At 42.6% G+C, this 18,509-nt stretch overlaps 1 protein-coding gene across 1 annotated transcript in view; it reads right to left on the minus strand.

The window, feature by feature from the left end:
- LOC122103592 (leucine-rich repeat-containing protein 37A2-like) overlaps window positions 1-17,558 on the minus strand; it is a 59,123-nt gene extending 41,565 nt beyond the window's left edge. The window contains 8 exon segments of the mRNA XM_042674201.1: window positions 2,730-2,760; window positions 2,763-2,797; window positions 5,973-6,053; window positions 6,848-6,919; window positions 9,056-9,127; window positions 10,076-10,147; window positions 12,701-15,219; window positions 16,485-17,558. Of these exon segments, the coding sequence (XP_042530135.1) occupies window positions 2,730-2,760; window positions 2,763-2,797; window positions 5,973-6,053; window positions 6,848-6,919; window positions 9,056-9,127; window positions 10,076-10,147; window positions 12,701-15,219; window positions 16,485-17,501 (3,899 nt within the window). The 5' untranslated portion in view covers window positions 17,502-17,558.
- Between the last annotated feature and the right edge of the window lie 951 nt (window positions 17,559-18,509).

Here is an 18,509-nt window from a genome sequence, read left to right on the forward strand (position 1 = left end):
CATTCATGATACACCCCAACTCAAAGATTGTGTTCTTACAAAGCAGATGTCCCACTACAGATAAATTGTGGTACCTATATACAAAGGAATATCACAGAGCCATTAGAAAGAACAAAATAATGGCATTCGCAGGGAGATGGATGGAATAGAACAATCATGATAAGCCAAAATTGGAGAGTCTCCCTGATATGCAGATGTTAAATTCAAAACACAATCAGATATGAAAAAGTAGACAGGACTCAAGAAACAAAGGACCTCTTCTTAATCTGTCCCATCATTTTTAGATGACTCTGTGTTCTGGACCACACATATGATATATACATGTGCACATCTGAGAGAAGCTAGGAGGAGGGCACAGAATCAGAAGGAAATGGGTGAAAAAATACAGCAGCGCTCCCTCCACCCCTCACCCCCGCCCCCATCAGCTGCATGGGACACATTGAAGAAAGTGAACTAAGCAACTCAAGGGCAGAGATGGGAGGGAGGGAATAATAGAGAAAGAGGGAACAGCTTACACTAAGCAAGAGAAAAAAATGTACATATCAACCTGATTTGGAATGAAATAGCTGTATTGTCCAAGTCCGTAGCTTTAATAAGCTTTATAGACCATGATAATGACAATTTGCATTGTGAAGGTTAAAATGTGTTTCTGACTTTAGCTAAGTATCACTATCCCACAATAGTGTGAAATTTATGTAATCACTTAATCCACTTAAAAAAAAGTGTTCTTAAAAAAGATCCCTGATGGGGGATTTCAGGCATCAAGTGAGGGATATGCAGGCTAGGCCTGCCCTCCCAGCCCGGGCCTGACCTTTCCACACTTCCACTCAGCCCCAACCTCCTAGGAAAGGTTATATTTTAAGTTACTGAGGTTCATGTTGTGTGTGTTGTGTTTTTTATGAGTTCCTCAAACGATGAAAAAATAAAAGGCAAACTCACACAAAAAAAAAAAAAAAAAAGAAAAAAAAAGATCCCTGATGGGGCTGGGAAGTTGGCTCAGTGTTAGAGCACTTGCCTTGCATGCTCGAGGCCCTGGATTCGATTCCTCAGCACCACATAAGAAAAAAAAACCGGAAGTGCCGCTGTGGCTCAAGTGGTAGAGTGCTAGCCTTGAGCTGAAGAGCTGAGGGACAGCACCCAGGCCCAGAGTTCAGGCCCCCGACGGGTTTCCCCCCCCCCAAAAAAATTCAAATAAAAATTTACTTAACAACAACAGAATATACATTCTTTAAAAAAAAAAAAAAAAGATCCCTCATGGTTCACAACGTTATGGAACATATTTTTTTAAATGTGAATTAAAATATGAACATATTGGAAATTATTCATTTCAGTGGTGATACTGGTTTTGGTTGGGAGATTCTAAATTTGCTATTGTTTTGACTGTTTTAGAGTCACATTTTATTCTGATTAGAATTTTTATTAAGATGTTGAAGCTTTTGTTTTTTTGAAGCTAGTTTGTCATAACATATTGTGCATAATCATAGTATTTATTCTGTGAATGTGTAGACTTGTGAATGTGTAGACTTACATTTACTGCTAAGAAAACACATTTAAAATAATATTAAATCCAGTATCAGCTGCCTACTGCACACACTTACTACAGAAATCCATGTTACATTTACCACACTAAAGTTTGTTTTTAAAGAATCACCCTCATTGTTGAAAGTAAATGTATTCTTAGGGTGTGAATATTAGTGTTCCAATAAGCATGTGATTATATTGAGGTGGTGGTAGTGGGAAGGTAATCTTGATTTCATTGGGAATCTTAGGTTTTTGTAAATTTATTGGGAAAATAGTTTTTCCTGTATTGCTGAAGTTTCTTTTTGGTAAGTAGTAGCTTTCTAGAAGAAAAAGCACGCAGGAGAACTTGAGGTGTACATACATTAACTCACTGACCAGCAGTGTATTGATGCATACTGTGTATCTTTGCAATGAACAATATGGACACTGATCAGTTTTCACTCACAGGTAAAATACTTGAAAGTAAGAAAAAAAAATCCTTCAAGAGCATAAGTCAGCTCGAGTGTCACTGAAAATAATTGACAGTGTTCTTTCTCATTGAAAAGACTTAGGTTATTCTTTTTTACATCATCAAATTAAGGATCTTGCGGTGTTTTAGAATCAATTATCTTTTTTTTTCTTACCATTATGTTAGGCGTTCTCAAAATACATTCACTATCCCTTTACTTTTGTTTCTTTTCATAAAACAATGTACCATTTATTCCTCTTTGTCTTCTGGGAAAAGTGATGGTGCTACAAGTGTTCATCCTTCGGGCTGTTCTGTCCTTTATAAATACTTTCTTAGTTCTTTCCTTTACCAAGAGCATTTCATTCAATTCCCTATTAACTAAAAGTATGACTCTCAAGCGGAGTGCTGGTGGCCCATGCCCATAATCTGAGTTACTCAGAAGCTGAGATCTGAGAATCAGGGTTGGAAGCCAGCCTGGGCAGGAAATTGTGTGAGACTATTATCTTCACTAAACTACAAAATAATAACATTAACAATAACAATAAAAATCTGGAAGTGGAGCTGTGGGTCACATTGTAGAGTGGTAGCCTTGAGCAAAAGCAGCTCTGGGACAGCCCTGAGTTCAAGCCCTAGAATCAGCACCAGAAAAGAAAATAAAAATGACTTTCTTAGGCTCACGGAAAACTATTTAACCTTTGAAGAAACTAATCAAGAATAACAGAAATGATCTCAAGATTTGTAAGATTTTTGAAATACTTACAGATATTTTAATGCAGGCAATTTAAACAGGAATCTTCAACAGTTGTTAGAGGATTATGATTGAGAACTCTGAAAAATGCAATGGAATTAAAATTATCAACATTTTCAATATGTATCAGTCTCCAGAAAAAGTATGTATTCATTTTTTTGGTTGACACTTGTAGATTTAAAAAATCACTGGCTTTACTTTCCTTTGGAAACTGCCCAGAATTCTAGAGAAGAGTTTAGAGAAGAGAAAGAGTATAGAAACGTCTAGAAAAGGCTTTGGATATTGGAGACTAAGCCAGGACTCTAATTCAAACCCAAACACATCCTGCATACCTACAGTTATTAATAGAAAAGCAATGCTACTGAAACTGGGAGAAAGCAATAGGATATTTCAGAAACAGGAGCTTAATTTGCCCTCAAATGTAGCATGACAGAAACTCTCAGTAGTGGGTTAAATAATTCAATATGGGTAAGGCCTGCTTTTTTCTCTTTTTTTTCTTCTCTTATTGTCTCTTAGTGCTCATGACCAGCTAGCATGGGAAAGTGCTTTACCTCAATGAGGGATAGATTCTCTACTTTGTAAACAACAGCTTCTAAAATCATGGAGTGAGGGCTGGGAAGGTGGCTCAGTGGTAGGGTGCTTGCCTTGCATGCATGAGGCCCTGGGTTCAATTCCTCAGCACCACATAAGCAAAAAGAAAAAAGCCAGAAGTGGCGCTGTGGCTCAAGTGGTAGAGCGCTAGCCTTGAGCTGAAGAGCTGAGGGACAGCGCCCAGGCCCAGAGTTCAGGCTCCACAGCCGGACTAAAAATATAATAAAATAAAATCATGGAGTGAGCACTGTGAGAACCAATGAAGTGATTAAAGGAGGTACGTGTGTGTGTGTGTGTGTGTGTGTGTGTGTGTGTGTGTGTGTGTCTCTCTCTCTCTCTTAAACTGGGCTTAAACTCAGAGCCTGGGATCTGTGCCTGAGATCTTTTGCTCCAGCACTATCAGCCATAGTGTGTGTGTGTGTGTGTGTGTGTGTGTGTGTGTGTGTGTGTGTGTGTGTGTGTGTGTGTGTGTGTGTGTGTGTGTGTGTGTGTGTGTGTGTGTGTGTGTGTGTGTGTGTGTGTGTGTGTGTGTGTGTGTGTCTTTGGGCTTAATCTCAGAGCCTGGGATCTGTGCCTGAGATCTTTTGCTCCAGCACTATCAGCCATAGTGTGTGTGTGTGTGTGTGTGTGTGTGTGTGTGTGTCTGTGTCTGTGTCTGTGTCTTTGTGTGTGTGTGTGTGTCTCTCTCTCTCTCTTTGGGCTTAAACTCAGAGCCTGGGATCTGTGCCTGAGATCTTTTGCTCCAGCACTATCAGCCATAGTTCCACTTCCAGTTTTCTGGTGGCTAACTGGAGGTGAGGGTCTCGTGTCTCATGGACTTTCTTGCCCTGGCTGGCTTTGAACTGTAATCCTAGGTCTCAGCCTCTGGAGTAGTTAGGATTACAAGGTATGTGCTATCAGCTTCTGGCTAAAAAGATGTTTTAAAATAAGCCATTCAAAGCAGATACTGGTGGCTCACACCTGTAGTCCTAGCTACTCAGGCTGATAATCTGAGGATTGAGATTCAAGCCAGCACAGGCAACCAAATCTTAGATTCCAGCCACATCTCAATCCTCCACCAACACCAAACACCTTCTAGAAACCTGAATTTCCTGATCCACAAGTAGCCTTTCACAGAGACACGTTTAGAGGAGAATTTCACCTTGAGTCATAATTTCCTTTGGAACATTTTGAACCACACAGTCTTTTTTCTTTTTGAGGTAGAATTTTGACATGTAGCCCAGAGTGGCCTTGGACTATAGGTCCCCTGCCCACACCTCTTGAGTGCTGGATTACAGCTGTATGTCACCACATCTGGCAAACAGCATACCATTTTTTAACTGAAAGGAAATAAAAACCCATATTTTTTGTTGAAAGTAGTCAGGAAAGAAAATGCATAGAATCAGTCTAGAGCAATGTATTTTCTTTTTGAATGTATAGCTTTTTCTATACCTCAGAGGTTCCTATTGCCCAAGGTAATTGACAATTTCAGAGGTACATAGTTGAAAAATAACATTCTGACTGACTGAGAGAAGTGCCCTGTGTCACCCTGAGAAGAAACTGACACTGAGAAGTCAGCCACCCTTTTACTTCCAGGAAGACTGGGTGATCAGTGTTGTTCTTTGCAGCTCTGCCTCGCTGACATGTGAGCAGTTAGGCAGTCACTCTGCAGTGGAGAAGCAATGAATGTTAACCTCACATTGATCAGAGCAGCCATTGGCTCCCATGACAGAGCTAATTTCAAGGTTACATGCTTGATGTCTTCTGTTTTCCTGGCCAAAGATCTGAAGTAAGGGCACAGAACCTGGCGCTTGTGTGACTAGTCATATGAGTCTCGGAGCCTTGTGTATCTTATTTTGTTCCCTCATTTGAAGAAAAAAAATGATATCACTTTTGTGTATCTACCCAGAATATCAGAAGTCAGCATATGGTAAAGACACTTGTACTATTCACAGTAGCCAAGTTATGGAAACAGCACAGATGCCCTTCAACCGATGAGCTGGATTCAAGACAATGTGATACCGATACACAATGAGATCTTACTCATCTAATAGAAAGAATCAGATTGTGTCATTTGCAGGGAAATGGATAAACCTAGATCAAAATTGTGTTAAGTGAAGTAAGCCAGGCTCAGGGAGACAAAGCACACAAGTTTTCTCTCATATGTGGAAGCTAAATCTAAAATACAACTAGGCATGATAACAGGTACAGGACTGACTAAAAGAGGGTAGCATAACTCCTCTGCCCAACTAAAGTACTGCTCATCAAAAATACTAGAAGTGAAATGCAAACAAGTATTCTTTTGTTTTTTGTGGGGGGTGGAGGGAGGAGTACAGGAATTGATGGAGGAAAGGTGAGCAAATGCCATCATTGTATTCAATGTGCACAATGTGAAAAGTAAACTATGTAACTTGTGGGTGGGCATTGGAGCAGGAAATTGGGGGAGAATGAAGGAAGGGGTGACATTGTCAAGAAGCACTGTCCGCATAACCTGACATGGAACTGCAACCCCTTAGTATAACTACTTAATAGTAACAATGAAAATACTTTTAAAAAATGAATGTATCCTAAAGACATACATCTGAGAGTTCACATAGTCATTACACCCAGCTCACTCTTAAGGATATTAGGTTTTCAAAATGTAAATAGGTTTTATTTAACATGTTTATCATCTATACCACTTACATCTGGTGTAAAAACGGCAACCCATGCCATGCCTGGAATGTTCCAAAGCTCACTTCTGTGATTAAATTGCAACCGAGATTTCTAAAAAACAAACAATAAAAACCATAAGCCAAAAAAGAAGGAAAAAAGACATCTTTTTCAGAACTTTTATCAGCTCACACTGATTCTAATTTACATATAATGAAACAATTCTGTTTCTTCCCTGTGCTTTAAAGAAATCTTCCTGTGGACCATCCTGGCTTGTGATTTCTGCTTTCATATTTACACATGCAGTGTCAAGTGACCCTCATTGATGGACAACAGGTTTTTGTATGTCCACTCATTTTGGGCTGCACAGTTCTTGGCTGTGGAGCCTTGTCCCGTCCATTGTAGGATGCAACCAGGACATCAGCATCCCTCTAGACATGTCTGCCCACTACATGCACATAGCATATCCACAGTTGCTAAATGACTTCTGGGTACAAGCCATTCATTGGCTGAGAACAAGTGCTTTGTAATGACTCTGTCTGACCTATAATGATTCTCACACTCATCTTTGCTAGTCTAAAAGAATTTCATTTATATATATATATATATATATATATATATACATATAGTAACTTTTCACTAGCAAAATTTAATTCTATTTCAAAAGGAGCTGATATATGTGAAATAATGACTTCTTTGGGGTGTGAGAGGGCGAGCCTTGGGGCTTGGACTCCGGGCCTGAGTACTGTCCCTGAGCACTCTACCACATGAGCCACTGCACCACTTCTGCTTTTACTGTTCATGTGGTACTGAGGAATCGAACCCCAGGATTCATGCATGCTAGGCACACACTCTAGCACTGAGCCACATTCCCAGCCTGAGATAATGAAGTTCTATTTGCAACTTACACGAACTTCAGGAAAGGCAATGATTCAAATGTCCGTCTTTCAATTGACTGTATTTTATTGCAGGACAAATCTCTAGAAAAAGAAAGAGGAAAATATTATACTCAGAATCTATTAGATATCTAATGAGGATGATTAAATAGTAGACTTTAAGACATATAATCTTGAACACATAACAATTATTTCTAAATTATAAAGCTTTGGATTTTAACTTTCTTTATCAAGTAAGTCTGGGCACACCTAACAGTTACACCTATTCATCATGATCATCTGATCAATGAAACATGTAATTATAGATACTGATGGATTTTGGATAATCTTTCAAGAGAGCAGAACAACGAACAGGTAATATTTTGTATTCTCATCAAATTAAGCTCAAGGTTGTAAGCTCTATATATAATATATACTGTAAGGTTCTATATATTTATATATAACGTATATTTATATACAATGTGTAAGATAGTCATTGCATATCTGTTATATGTATAGTCTATAGGGCTGTACTAGGGCTTGAACACAGGGCCTTGCACTGTTGCTAGGCTTTTTCTCTTAGAAGCTCATGCCCTATGACTAGAACCATACGTTCACATTGAGCTCTTTGCTGGCAATACACCTTTTCTGCACTTCTGCTGCACTGTTGCTTGACCTTTTAAGCCTATGAGTTCTTAGAGGGTAGATCCCTGCCTTACTCATCTTTGTTTGCTCCAATCTAGACACAGCCAATTTATCTCTTTTATTGGTGAATGATGATATACACGGTAGTGTGATATAAATAGCTTGCAATGCATTTCATGGTACGAGAAGCAAAGGGATGATTTCATGGAGAGTTTTCTTATTTGTTTCCTTCCAACCATGTTTGGAGTTTGAGAGCCCAGGTGGCAGAAAGGCCACAAAGAGTCAGTAGAAAACTAGGCATCATGTGCTGGGAATGTGGCTTAGTGATAGTCCTTGCCTAGCATGCATGAAGCCCTGGGTTCCATTCCTCAGTACCACACAAACAGAAAAAACCACAAGTGGTACTGTGGCTCAAGTGGTAGAGTGCTAGCCTTGAGCAAAAGAAGCTCAGAGGAGACAGTGCCCAGGCACTGAGTTCAAGCCCCAGGACTGGGGAAAAACAAACAACGACAATGACAAAAACTAGTCATCACCTTAGAACCTAGCAGGGTTGATAATTCAAAGAATATTTTTTGTGTTATGCAAATCACTTGATACTCTCTTCTATTTTTGAACAAATTAACTTGAAAATAGCTCATTATGGTAGGAGCCTGATTAATGGAAACATTCATAAGCTTAATGAGAATGGATCTTTGGATCCCATGGACAAAGCATAAAAATGAGGCGAAACATATATATATATAATATATATATATATATATATTATATATATATATGTTTTTGATGTCAGTGCTGAGGTTTGGACTTAGGCCTTGGATGCTGTCCCTTGCTCTACCACTAGCGCTGCACTTTCCCTTGTGATTTTGTCCTGGAAGAGGAGATGCGTGCCTGTACCCAAGTGCCCGTGCACTGGTGCTGGGGCTGAATCCAGTGCCTGCTGCTGTCCCTGAGATAAATTTTCTCAAGGCTAGTGCTCTACCACTTGAACCACAGTACCAATTCTAGTTTTCTGGTGGTCTACCGGACTTTTTTGCCCCAGTTGGCTTGAAATTGAGATCCATAGATATCAGCCTCCTGAGTAGCTAAAACTAGATGCATGAATCATCTATGCCTGGCCAGGCTGTACTTTTTCTTTTTTGTTTTTGCCAGTCCTGGGGCTTGAACTCAGGACTTGGGCACTGTCCCTGATCTTTTGCTCACGGCTAGCATTACCACTTGAACCGTAGCACCACTTCCAGCTTTTTCTGTTTATGTGGTACTGAGGAATTGAGCCCTGAGATCTCAGGGCTTCATGCATGCTAGGCAAGCACTCTGACACTAAGCCACATGCCCAGCCCCACACTGTGTATTTTTAAGAAAACATTTTTATGAGTATCAGGAATTGTTGAGGTCTTAGTACCATTTTTCTCAGTAAGGACAGTTTTTCCCTGTCTATATGTTATCTATATAATTAATCTGATAATGAATAGTAAGTACTTATTGCTAGAGATGAGGTGAGATAGACACATTCTTACATAGCTGCAGAATTGATTGCTGGAAGGGATTTCAGTAACCTGAATAATTTATACATAATTACTAATAAACTTACTAACTTACAAATATTCAAGAGATAGGAGTCCTTCAAATGAATCCTTATGTAATTCAGTGAGGCGATTTTCACTGAGAATTCTGGAAGATAAAAAGGTTATTTCTGGATCTAAATTCATCCAGCATTGGGAAATATATTGAATAGAGAGATACATTATGGGAAAAGAAAGGCTGTCATTTTCTGTTGCCTAGAGTGTATGGTGGCACACCTTTTTTGAGGCCAATTGACATTTCATGTGTACCATAGTGTTCATAATAAAATTCTACTTCTAGATTATTCTGCTGAATGATTTGTCTAGATTCACAAAGAAGTATATATGGGGTTTTTCACTGTAGCGTTGAATGCAACAAGCTAACTGGGAATTCTCTAAATATTATGGGAAATAGGAAATACAGCACAAGGCATCCAAACTATGGAATGTTTTGCAAACACTTAAAGAAATAGGATACTCCTCTATGTTAAGATTAATAGCATATGTTATGAAATGTAAAAATCAACTTGCAGTATGTTACCATTAGTATAAAATGTAAAAACCCAGTAAGAAAATGATACCACAAACCTATTCTACTATATGTAAAAAGTACAGTAAATACATATGCAAATATAGTAAAATAGTGCACAATTGCCTGGGAAAACATCTTTCTACTATACTCTTGTTTCAAGTATAGTTTTCATTCTGTTATTAACATCAGTTTTATCCTATAAGAATCTAAGCATCCGTCCCTTGTATTATAGAGAATGATTTCAACTTGCCACATACTTAGTTCAAAGTGGGTCCATGAAACTTTATTTTGCATGATAGTTGAAAGGCCTCATCCTGCATGCAAGACAAGCACTCTGCCCCTTAACAATACCCCGAGTACCCATAAGCTTGATGTTCAAATACTTGCAGAATTTCAGTCAGGAGAGGCTGATTAGGATATATATAAAGGGGCAATGGCTTTTCTCAAAGGTACTCCCTTCAAGATTCTAGACCAAGGAGGGTCTTACAGTAGTGTCATATTCATGTTTGAAGAGAATATACTCACAGTTTCTCAGTCCAACGGTATGATGCCCATACATTTTCTTCAATATAAGAAATTTCGTTTCCTTTGAAATTTCTATGGAGAAACAGTTTATATCGAGGAATAAATAGGAAAAGATTAGAGGAAGAAAAAGTCATTGCAACCTCATGAGGCATAATCAAATGCAGGGAAAAACCTCAACTTTTTCTACTTTTTGAAGCTATGAGTTTCCCACAGTTTGCACACCAAAGAAAAAAAGTGGGTCCACTGGCAGGAAAAAAAGAGGCTCCTCAACAGAAGCTTTTAATTTCCTGTCTGTCCAATCAATCTCGTGCATGTCTAGTTCCAATTACCCAGGATGTAATTTTCCTGAATCATTTGTGTTTAAACTGACTTCTAAATCAATAAGAAAATGGTGACAGAAAAAGGGACAGATGTATGTTGTTGGAAAACAGCAATAAAAACCTCTCTGTCAGGTAGTACCAAAGCTGTGCTTAAATGCCATTAAGAAGGATGAAGCTTTAGAAGGAAGTATATCTTGGAAAGGTAAGGAATAATAGAAATTAGAGGAGTTAGTATGTTGATGAGGGAAGAGCTCAGAGCCATGTTTCATACAGGGAAAAGCATGATTCATTGAGACAAGAGTTAAGTTTTATTACCTCATCAGGAAAAAAAATGCCAAAAACAGACATCAGAAAGAAGGATGTATGTGAAAATGGTAAGAGGTAAGTATGGCATGTAAGATCTCTATATATCTATAAATTGTGTATGTGTGTGTTCATGCCCATGCACACAGGCACGCACTAGGGATTGAACACAGAATCTTGTGTATACAAGGCTCTGTTACTAAGCTTGGTCATCAGCCCTTGGTTTTTGAGACAAGAGCTGGTAAAAACAAGACTGGCATTGAACTCTCCTCTCACTCTCCCTTCTCTCTTCTCTCTCTCTTTATCACTCCCTCCCTCCCTCTCCCTCTCTTGCTTCCTCTCCCCCCTCTCTCTACAGTGTGTGTATTAAGCATGTGTACTGCAAAACTGGTTTCTGTTATTTTTTTTGGAAGCTGGAATGTACATATGAAAACACGTGAGCAGACGCTGGAGGCTCATGCCTGTAATCCTAGCTACCCAGGGGACTCAGACCTGAGGATTACCATTCAATGCCAGCCTGGGAAGGAAACCCTGCAAGATTCTTATCTCCAATTAGCCACCAGAAAACCAGAAGTGGCTCTTTGGCACCAAGTATTAGAGCACTAGCCTTGAGCAAAGAGCTCAGGGATAGGGCCCAGGCCCTGAGTTCACTCCCCATTGTCAACCAAAACAACAGAAAATAGAAAAGAAAAACTAAGGCTAATACTGATTGAAAAATAAATTTTTCTGATTCTGTTTGGCCTTTGACTTAGGGCCTGGGTCCTGTCTCTAAGCTTTTCTTGCTTAAGGATAGTCTTCTATCACTTCTGGCTTGTTGGTAGTTAATTTGAAATAAGAGCCTCACAACCCTTCCAACTGGGACTGGCTTTGAATCATAATCCTCAGATCTGAACTTGTTCAGTAGCTGAATTCCGGGTGTGAGCCACCATTGCTTGGCAAAAGCACATGTTTACTAGAAGCTACTGAGATACCTTAATCAATCCTTAGTCTTTGCTATAACTGTCCTGCTCAGTTCATATATTCTTTGTCTGGTAGTGAAGTAGAGAAGATTTAAGTCTGCTCATCTGCCTAGTAGACTTTTCCATTCAACTGCAAGACCAAACTGAACTCCTTTCTCATGAACTGGTTTTCCTTTTTGACTACTCTGTTTCTATCACTGTCAGGTTCATTCATTCAGGACAGAAAGTATAGAGTCCTGTTTGGTACACTCATGCCCACATTTTGTCAGTCAGTGATTTTTCTCTGTTGTTCTTTTTAGAGAATGCTACAATTTTGCATTTGCATCAGAACTTCTGTGACTCGGAATCTTCTTGGAAGCAGACAAAGGGCAGCCTCAAATAAAAGCTTGGCAAATGGATACAATAGGAAGATGAGAACAAGGAAAATGAAGAAGTGAAAAGTTTAAAAGCCAGCCAGGCACAGGTGGCTCATGCCTGTAATCCTAGTCCTTAGGAGGCTGATATGTGAGGATCTCAGTTTGAAGCCAGCGGGGCAGAAAAGTACACGAGATTCTTATCTCCACTAACCACTAGAAAACTGGAAGTGATGCTGTTGCTTGAACTTGTAAAATGCTAGTCTTGAGCAAAAGAGCTTAGAGACAGTACCCAGGTGTCCTGAGTTCAATCCCCTCAACCAACCTAAAAAAATAAGAAAAGAAAGCCAGGAGGCACATGCCTCCAATCCTAACTACTCAGGTGGCTGATATCTGAGGATCTTGGTTTAAAGCCAGCTGGGTCAGAAAAGTATGTGAGACTCGTATCTCCAACAAACCGTCAGAAAATGGAAGTGACACTGTGGCTCAAGTAGTAGAGGGTTTGCCTTGAGCTGAGAAGCTCAGAGACAGTGGCCAGGCCCTGAGTTCAAGCCCCACAAGCAATCTAAAAAATTAAGAAAACAGTAAAAGTCAACATTACTCAATACTGGATTGGAGAGAGGACGAAGAACTTTAGAAAAAGAATGTCAGGCAGAATGCCCAGCACAAAGGAGGTAGGGGGATACTTGCAAGACAGTGAAAAGTTGCTTCTTGGGGTCCATATCTGGCACAGGAACTTGGCGGAGCCTCTGCTCTGGGCTGAGATCCACACAGGACAGTGTCTGGTTTTGGCAGTGACAGAGCTCACATAAGTTCATGCTTGAAGGGGCATTCTGCTCTGTTCGCACAGCTAAAGCATTTTCTGTGATGGTGGTTGTTGGAAATTGAGTCAATGGTTTAACTGTGCCTTGAGTCAAGGTTGAATGCTGATTTTGCAACCTGTGTGGATGTCCAAGTGTCACTTCATTGTGCTTTGGAGTAGTAGTAGTAGTAGTCTCTATAAATTGTGACACTAGGTGATACCCTGTTGTTGAAGGTTTAGCCACAGCCTCTAACTGTGGCCTACGTGTAGGCTGAGTTTTCATTGTATTAGGCCAATTTGAGGGCTTAGGCAGAGGCTGAGTTGAGGCCTTCTGCCACGGCTGAGTTGGGGTCTTCAGCCAAGGCATGCTTCCGGTCTTCTGCTTAGGCTGAGTTACAGTCTTCCACAGAGGTTTATTTGGTGTCTCGTGCAGGGGCCGAGTTGTGGTCTCCTGCCGTGACTGAGTTGGGGTGTTCTGCAGAGGCTGAGTTGGGACCTCCTGTACAGGCTGAGTTGGAGTCTCCCTACGATTTTTTATTTGGGTCTCCTGAAGATGGTGAGTGGGAATCTCCTGCAGAGGTTGAGTTGGTGTATCCTGCAGAAACTGAGGTAGGGTCGCCTGCAGATGCTGAGGTATGGTCTCCTGTAGATGCTGAGGTAGGGTCTCCTGCAGATGCAGAGTTGAGGTCTCCTGCAGATGCTGAGGTGTGGTCTCCTGCAGATGCAGAGGTGAGGTCTCCTGCAGATGCTGAGGTGTGGTCTCCTGCAGATGCTGAGGTGTGGTCTCCTGTATATGCAGAGTTGTGGTCTCCTGCAGATGCTGAGGTGTGGTCTCCTGCAGATGCAGAGGTGAGGTCTCCTGCAGATGCTGAGGTAGGGTCTCCTGCAGATGCTGAGGTGGGGTCTCCTGTATATGCAGAGGTGTGGTCTCCTGCAGATGCAGAGGTGTGCTCTCCTGCAGATGCAGAGGTGTGGTCTCCTGCAGATGCTGAGGTGTGCTCTCCTGTATATGAAGAGTTGAAGTCTCCTGCAGATGCAGAGGTGTGGTCTCCTGCAGATGCTGAGGTGTGGTCTCCTGCAGATGCAGAGGTGAGGTCTCCTGCAGATGCTGAGGTGTGGTCTCCTGCAGATGCTGAGGTGTGGTCTCCTGCTGATGCAGAGTTGTGGTCTCCTGCAGATGCTGAGGTGTGGTCTCCTGCAGATACTGAGGTGAGGTCTCCTGCAGATGCTGAGGTAGGGTCTCCTGCAGATGCTGAGGTGGGGTCTCCTGTATATGCAGAGGTGTGGTCTCCTGCAGATGCAGAGGTGTGCTCTCCTGCAGATGCAGAGGTGTGGTCTCCTGCAGATGCTGAGGTGTGCTCTCCTGTATATGAAGAGTTGAAGTCTCCTGCAGATGCAGAGTTGAGGTCTCCTGCAGATGCTGAGGTGTGGTCTCCTGCAGATGCAGAGGTGAGGTCTCCTGCAGATGCTGAGGTGTGGTCTCCTGCAGATGCTGAGGTGGGGTCTCCTGCAGATGCTGAGGTGAGGTCTCCTGCAGATGCTGAGGTGTGGTCTCCTGCAGATACTGAGGTGAGGTCTCCTGCAGATGCTGAGGTGGGGTCTCCTGCATAGTTTCCGATGTGACTGAACTAAGTTTAATAGTAGGTTGTGTGACATTTCCTTGAGGAGGAAATGTCACTTGAGTGGTAGCTGTGGTCTTCTTCAGGGATGAAGAATTTTCAGCCTCTGTAGTGGGTTCTGAGGTTGTGGAAAGGGGTAGGCCCATTGGTTGAGATGTGACCTTGTGTTTCATTGGAGTCCAGGTTGGAGTCGGACCTGTGATAGAAAATGGGGCTTGGGTTGTAGAATCCTTAGGTGGTGTTGAAAGGTCAGTTAAGGTCTCCTGTATGGTTGGAGAAAGTCCAACCTCCATATTTGATTCTGGAGTAAAGGTAATTTCTACATCAAAATGATGTGGAACCATGACTTCATTCAGATTGGGATGCTCAGACTGAATCTTATCTGGAGGTAGAAAGATTACCTCAGGTTGTTCTGGAGTTGTTTTCTTTGGAACTGAAGAATGTTCATGCTCTCTGGTGGAGTCAGGGGTTAGTGTAACTTCCAGGTCAAATTGTTGAAATATCACATTGGGCAATGCTGAATGCTGAGTTTCATTCTGACCTGTGACAAGAACTGTCACCCCCTGATTTTCTTCAGATTGCCCCATAACCTCCGTAGTTGGCATTATAGGCTGACTTGGGGCCTCATCTACTGTTGGAGGAAGTTTATCTTCAAGAACAGCTTGTATAGTTACAGACAGTTGGATGTCTACAGGTTGAAGTATTACCCTAGGCCACTTTTTTAGGTCCTTAGAAGGTTGGGCTGCAGTAGAGATTTCTGGAGTAATTGTGAGTTCCAGGTCCACAGGCTAAGATGTGACACTGGGCAATACTGGACCCTGAGTTATATCTTGATTTGCAGTGGGACCTGTCGTCTCATAGTGCCCTGGAGGTGGCACCACCATCTCATGAGGCAGCACTGGAAGCTCAGTTGCATCTACATCCTGAACTGAAGGAAGTTCTATGTCCAGTGGAAGTACTGGAAAGGGTTCCACCTTCTCGGGGAGTTGTGCAGGCAGAGATGAAGCCATTAGAGTAGTTGTAGAAGCACTTTGCTGCTTGTGAGAACTCGGAGTCTGAGTTGTAGTCTCTTGATGGACTGAAGAAGAGCCAATATTTTCAGGGCGTTGAGGAGGCCAGGAAGGGACACCATACTGGGTTGGAGAAAATGCAACTTGTTCATTAGTCTGTGGAGTTATAGTCAACTCCAGATCCACATGTTTCACTGTGGTTTTAGGCAGCGTTGGTTCATTATGACCTTTGAACATCATTTCTAGATCTAAAGGTGAAAATTCCCAGCTATCTGAGAGTGGAGGAATATTATAGTCCATACTGGGTATTGGTGATGGAACTGGAAGTTCTGGCTGGATGGATGGAAGCTCAGTACTCTCAGAGGGCTTGGGGAGCAGAGTTGTGCTCTCTTGTTGGCTTGGAGAAGGTGCCTCAGGAAGCTCTTCAAGCTCTGGAGAGATTGCTTGATAAATGGGAGATGGTTCAACAGTTGTAGGGGGTTTTGGCTGCAGGGTTGTGACCTCATTCTGGTCTTCCAAGGGACCAGACTGTTCAGAGAACATTGAGGACTGGTCAGGGACCTCCTGTTGGGTTGTAATCTCAACATCATTCATCTCTGAGGGTTTAACGGTATTGTTCTGTAATGGTGCAGGTGGAACTTCATGAAGTTCTGTAGATGGAACAATTTCATTAGGAAGCTCTGGAGGCTGAGGTGGTACTTCTACCTCTGGAGGCCGGGTTGGAGGTATAACCTCTTCAGAGGTCTGTGTAGTCTCTGCTGTGGCTTCCTGTTGGGTAGAAGGCTTTTCATGTCCACTAGGTCCTGAAGTTGGAGCCTCTTCTTGGATTGATACAGGTATGGACACTTGAGAAGGCTCTGGTGGCCCAGATGGGGACTCTTGCTGGGTTATAGGAAGTCCCATATCATTTCCTGGGACTGAGGGATAAGCTGGAGCCTCACTGGGGATTGGAGAACTCCCCCACTCAACTGTTGACTGTGGTGTTATGGTAATCACCACATCTGGAGGTCGGCTAGTCAAATTGTCCAAGTTTGAATACTGACATTCATTTGACCTGGAGGTGAAACTGTCCATTGATAATGCTCAAAAGACTGAGCTGGTTGTTCCTGCTGGGTTAGAGAAGATTCAACCTCCCCATTGTGCTCTGAAGCCTGAGCAGGGACTTCAGGCTGTATTACAGAAGGCTGAGTCTCCCCAAGAGACTCAGGTTGTGATCTATGCTCCTGCTCACTGAAAGCCGGTTCTATCTCTTCTCTGTAAACTGCAGGACCAGCTGGAGCCTCATTGTGGGATAGAGGCGATTCAGTCTCCTTGGTAGGCATTGCAGTGATGGTAACTATTACATCTGGGGGCTTATCTGTAATATAGGAGACGTTGGCATGGTGAGCTTGGACCTCTCCTGGAGACTGACCTGTTAGCGCATGGTTTGGGGGACTTGCCTCTATGCTTTCCATGGGGGCCTCTGGAGCTTGAACAGGAGCCTCCTGCTCACCTGGAGGTGTGACTCCCTCAAAAGGTTTTTCAGGCTGAGCTGGGGCTTCTAGATGGCTTTCAGAAGGGTCTCCAAACTCTGGGAGCTCTGAAGGTTGAGCTGGCACCTCTTGTTGGGTAGGTGAAAGCTCTTCCTCCGGAGGTCTCCCTGGAGGATGGCCTGCAGTCTGTTGGTGACTGGGAGTGGTGAAGGTAATCTGCACATCTGCAGGTTGAACTGTGGCATCTGGCAATGTTGAATGTTGAGGCTTTTTTTCCACTGATGGCACAACCTCCTCGCTAACATGCTGTTGAACTGGGTGCTCTTCCTGAGCTGCAGGGGACCGTTGCTTCTCAGGAGTCCTGGGGTTTTGAGTATGGGTCTGCAGGTGGAGCTGAGCAGATTCATCTTGCTCAAGGGGTTCTAGAGGTTCATCTGCATCCTCTTTGGCTTTCTGAGCCACACTGTCAACATCAACCACCTTTATACTTGAGTCTAGCTGAGATCCTGCCAGTCGATTTTGAGCTACTCTCAGCTCATGCTTTTGCCACCTCCGCTCAAAGAAACTAAACCAAAAGGGATCCTTCATCCGCTCCTCAGGTGCAAGAACAAATGCTTTCCCTTGTGAATTCACAGTACGTTTTGGTGTTTGAGGTGAGGGTTGCTCTGAAGCCTCAGTTAGAGCAATGTTCTCTGTGGTACTTTTGAGTGGATCTAGCTGAGATCCTGCCAATTGGCTTTTTGATCTGGCTGAGATCCTGCCAATTGGCTTTTTGGATCTGGCTGAGATCCTGCCAATTGGCTTTTTGGATCTGGCTGAGATTCTGCCACTTGACTTTTTGGATCAAGCTGAGATTCTGCCAATTGGCTTTTTGCTGCTCTCAGCTCAAGCTTTTGTAGCCTCCGCTCATGGAAACTAACCCAAACTGGATCCTTCATCCGCTCCTCGGGTGCAAGAACAAATGCTTTCCCTTGTGAATTCACAGTATGTTTTGGTATTTGAGGGGAGGGTTACTGGGAAGCCTCAGCTAGAGCAACGTTCTCCGTGGTAGTTTTGAGTGGATCTAGCTGAGATCTTGCCAATTGGATTTTTGGATCTGGCTGTGATCCTGCCAATTGGCTTTTGGGATCTGGCTGAGATCCTGCCAATTGGCTTTTGGGATCTAGCTGAGATCCTGCCAATTGGCTTTTTGGATCTGGCTGAGATGCTGCCAATTGGCTTTTTGGATCTGGCCAAGATTTTGCCAATTGGCTTTTTGCTGCTCTCAGCTCAAGCTTTTGCTGCCTCCGCTCATGGAAACTAACCCAAACTGGATCCTTCATCCGCTCCTCGGGTGCAAGAACAAATGCTTTCCCTTGTGAATTCACAGTATGTTTTGGTATTTGAGGTGAGGGCTGCTCTGAAGCCTCAGCTACAGCAACATTTTCTGTGGTACTTTTGAATGGATGAGGCAGAGGTTGGGCCGGGTTCTGATCCTCACCTAGCCCTGGCACCATCTGTGGGACTTTGTGCTCCAGATTTAACTTGCCTATTGTGTCATGATGAGAAACAGTAAAATCATCGGAGCCAGGAGGTAGCTGTCCTGCAGAATCTGTA

The sequence above is a fragment of the Dipodomys spectabilis genome, unplaced genomic scaffold (genome assembly GCF_019054845.1).
Source record: "Dipodomys spectabilis isolate Male_0828 unplaced genomic scaffold, ASM1905484v1 ptg000018l, whole genome shotgun sequence".
Lineage (NCBI taxonomy): Eukaryota > Metazoa > Chordata > Mammalia > Rodentia > Heteromyidae > Dipodomys > Dipodomys spectabilis.